Raw genomic sequence first — 3,608 nt, 5'->3', positions numbered from 1 at the left:
TACGTGGTCCTCGTCGTGCTCCTGGTGCGGGGGGTGCTGCTGCCCGGCGCCTTGGACGGCATCATCTACTATCTCAAGCCTGACTGGTCGAAGCTGGGGTCCCCTCAGGTGAGGGTGAGGTGTGGTGGAGTGGGGTGGGGGGCATGGGCCGGGCCGCAGGGCCCCTCACATCCTCCCTTGGCCGGCCCCCCCACAGGTGTGGATAGATGCCGGGACCCAGATATTCTTCTCCTATGCCATCGGCCTGGGGGCCCTGACGGCGCTGGGCAGCTACAACCGTTTCAACAACAACTGTTACAAGTAGGTGCCCCCCCCCGCCCCTGCCCCCCCCACCCCTCCCGTGGGCAGCAGGCAGCCTGACCACCATTCCTCTGCCCCCAGGGACGCCATCATCCTGGCTCTCATCAACAGCGGGACCAGCTTCTTCGCTGGCTTCGTGGTCTTCTCCATCTTGGGCTTCATGGCCGCAGAGCAGGGCGTGCACATCTCCAAGGTGGCGGAGTCAGGTAAAGCCCCCCCCCACCTCCAAGGCCTGGCCCGGCCCGACCCCTGGGCCTTCCGGCACACCGCACTCGCAGACAGGCGCCAGGGGACATCCTGGGAGCCGGAAGAAACGGTCCCCGAACTTGCCGTGTCCCTCTGGGCCAGAGGGAGGCCCGGCGGGCTCACAGCGGGAGCCACGTGGGCCAGGCCCCGCGGAGCCTTGAGCTCCTGTCCACCCGGCCCCAGGGCCTTGGCGCAGGCCCCTCCCCTTCTGCGAGGCCAACGGCACCACGCAAGCCCACCGCCCCTCCCCTCTGCCAGAGGGCGCAGGGGGAGAGGAGGGCCTTTCCAGGCTTCACGGGGACCTGTGACCGCAGTAGCGGCTGGAATCAAGAGGCCGGGAGGCCAAGTCAGACGACCCACCCTTAGAGGCTCGAGTGACACCCAGCAGCACCTTGACCGGAGAGGCAGGGCAGGGCCCTTGGCCAGGAGATGCTCTGGCGTTCTCCACCCCTTTGGGAAGGGGGGATGAGGAAGGCAAGCGACGGTGACCGACGACCGACCGATGACCGTGGTCTGAACCCTGCCCCTTCCCCTTCAGGGCCAGGCCTGGCCTTCATCGCCTACCCCCGGGCCGTCACGCTGATGCCTGTGGCCCCGCTCTGGGCTGCCCTGTTTTTCTTCATGCTGCTGCTGCTCGGCCTAGACAGCCAGGTTTGCCAGGGGTGACAGAACTGGGGGTGGGGGGCGATGGGTGGGCACTGGGGGAGGGGAGCTGGCCAGCAGGGAGGGGGGAGGGGCGTGGCCTCAGCACCTGGCCACAGTTTGTAGGTGTGGAAGGCTTCGTCACTGGCCTGCTCGACCTCCTCCCGGCCTCCTACTACTTCCGTTTCCAAAGGGAAATCTCTGTGGCCCTCTGCTGTGCCCTCTGCTTTGTCATCGACCTCTCCATGGTGACTGATGTGAGTGGGGGCGGGGCAAGGGCTCCCACCCCCCCCCCCCGACCCCCCACCCCCACAGCTTCCATCCAGCGGCCACTTCCCCTGACCCGGCTCTGTCCCCAGGGCGGGATGTATGTCTTCCAGCTGTTTGACTACTACTCGGCCAGCGGCACGACCCTGCTCTGGCAGGCCTTTTGGGAGTGCGTGGTGGTCGCCTGGGTGTACGGTAGGTCTGCGGGGGCCCGGTGGGGGGAGGGGGCGTGGCCTGCAGGGGAGGTGGGGTCTCTAGCTCCAGCCCTCGTGCCCTACCCACCCCAGGAGCAGACAGGTTCATGGATGACGTGGCCTGCATGATCGGGTACCGACCTTGCCCCTGGATGAAATGGTGCTGGTCCTTCTTCACCCCACTGGTCTGCATGGTAAGGGCCAGGGGAGGCTGGGCAGGGGGAGGGACGCCGAGGGCCCTCCCGCGGCTGAGAGCCGGAGTTCGGGGTTCTCACCCGCAGGGCATCTTCACCTTCAACGTGGTGTACTACAAGCCGCTGGTCTACAACAACACCTACGTGTACCCGTGGTGGGGCGAGGCCATGGGCTGGGGCTTCGCGCTCTCCTCCATGCTGTGTGTGCCCCTCCACCTCCTGGGCTGCCTCCTCAGAGCCAAGGGGACCATGGCTGAGGTCAGTCGCCCGGCCCGCCTCTCCTTGACTCCACTCCCTGCCTCGCACCCGCTCAGGGCATTCCGTCCCTGTCCCAAGCGCCCGTTCTCCCGCCTGCTAGGACGGACCGGCGCTGGGAGCCTGTGGGGCCAGCTCAGGGGAGGGGGTGGAGGAAGGCAGGCAGACCCTCCGGGGCCTGAGGGGGGCCCCTTCCCTTGGGGGAAGACGGGTCTGTCCCTTCGCCTCACCCCTTTCCCTGGTACAGAGAGTGGGGCGTGTGGTCAGTACCCATGGGAGGAGGGTCCCCTTGGTCCCCTACCAGTGGCCGCTGGTGGGAAGTGGACAGAGGCCGAGGGCTAGCATGGGCACCTCCCCCACTCTCCCCCACCCTCCCCTCCCCGGGCCATCGCCCAGGGACTCAACAACGTGTCCCTCTCCCCTGCAGCGCTGGCAGCACCTGACGCAGCCTGTGTGGGGCCTCCACCACTTGGAGTATAGAGCTCAGGACTCGGATGTCAGGGGCCTGACCACCCTGACCCCAGTGTCCGAGAGCAGCAAGGTGGTGGTGGTGGAGAGCGTCATGTAACAGGCGCCCTGGCTCCCATCACCAGCTCACCCTCTTGTAGCCATAGCAGCCCCTGCTTTAGCCCCCCCCACCCCGCCGGGGGGGGGGGGAGTGGGAGGAAGCACCACGAGTGCTAACTAAAATAACTTTTTCCATTTTTAATAAAATGCCAAAAATACCACAACCCACCAAAAATAGATGCCTCCCCCCCCCACCCCGGCCCCAGCACGCCTGCCCCTCCGGGCTCTGCCCGACGCTCCCTCGGGCGGCCCGTCCACCCCAGAGGTGGCAGTGGCAGCTGGGGGACCAGGGCGGGAGAGCCAAGGCGGCTACTTCAGCTGGGCCCCACCCCTCTCCCCGTCCCTCTTCTAGAAGCTTAGAGAGCCAGCCAGCAACGGGACCGTCCGGTTCCTGCGCCAGTTGCCACCAATATCAGTTGTGTGAGCCTGTGTACGAATGCATGTGTGCGTGAGTATGTAGGGTGAACCTCGATCTCTTAGCCAAGGTCACTACCAGGTGTAAACTGTGCCTGTGGGCAAACGAGGCTTGTATTTTGCACATTTTATAAAAACTTGAGGAAAGAGATTCCTGCTTGTATATTTCTAAAGAGAAAACAGCCCCACGTCCCGACTCTCCCTGCCACTCCCCGTCCCTCTGAGCACCCTCTGCGTCCTCTGCCCCAGCCAAGGAGTGTGAATTTATAAATCTAATTTTCATGGGCAAAAGCTTCAAGCTGTTGAGCGTGCGAGTCTGTCGTGTGGGTGTGCACGTGCAGTCCCGGGCCCCAGACCGGGGTGGAGGTGGACAGAGAGTGCAAGGCCGGGGGTGGGGGCCGTGCAGGAGCATCCCCCCACCCCCTCTGCCCGCAAGCCAGCAGGGTGAGGTGCAGCGTCGTGACCCCCGGGGAACCTGGGGCCCCTCTCCTGGTGCGCTCAGGCTCGCCCACGCCCTGCCCCCCCCCCC

General features: G+C 65.6%; 1 protein-coding gene across 1 annotated transcript; it reads left to right on the top strand.

The window, feature by feature from the left end:
• The first annotated feature begins 6 nt into the window (after positions 1 to 6).
• Positions 7 to 3,230, top strand: SLC6A8 (solute carrier family 6 member 8). The gene is made up of 9 exons (XM_059387465.1): positions 7 to 108; positions 197 to 300; positions 382 to 506; positions 1,085 to 1,197; positions 1,308 to 1,445; positions 1,548 to 1,650; positions 1,743 to 1,843; positions 1,931 to 2,101; positions 2,526 to 3,230. Exons 3-9 carry the CDS (start codon positions 461 to 463, stop codon positions 2,664 to 2,666), a joined length of 813 nt encoding a protein of 270 aa, XP_059243448.1. The 5' UTR covers positions 7 to 108; positions 197 to 300; positions 382 to 460; the 3' UTR covers positions 2,667 to 3,230.
• Positions 3,231 to 3,608: the final 378 nt, after the last annotated feature.

This window comes from Mustela nigripes, unplaced genomic scaffold, assembly GCF_022355385.1.
Source record: "Mustela nigripes isolate SB6536 unplaced genomic scaffold, MUSNIG.SB6536 HiC_scaffold_3718, whole genome shotgun sequence".
NCBI lineage: Eukaryota > Metazoa > Chordata > Mammalia > Carnivora > Mustelidae > Mustela > Mustela nigripes.
This window is presented reverse-complemented; position numbering and strand designations above follow the sequence as displayed.

What these genes read in the sequence shown, in the direction of transcription:
- SLC6A8 (XM_059387465.1), top strand. Translation starts at nt 461, where the DNA reads ATGGCCGCAGAGCAGGGCGTGCACATCTCCAAGGTGGCGGAGTCAG. An exon ending in ACCTCTCCATGGTGACTGAT is followed by an intron (nt 1,446 to 1,547) that starts GTGAGTGGGGGC and finishes CTCTGTCCCCAG; the next exon opens with GGCGGGATGTATGTCTTCCA. An exon ending in GGTGGTCGCCTGGGTGTACG is followed by an intron (nt 1,651 to 1,742) that starts GTAGGTCTGCGG and finishes TACCCACCCCAG; the next exon opens with GAGCAGACAGGTTCATGGAT.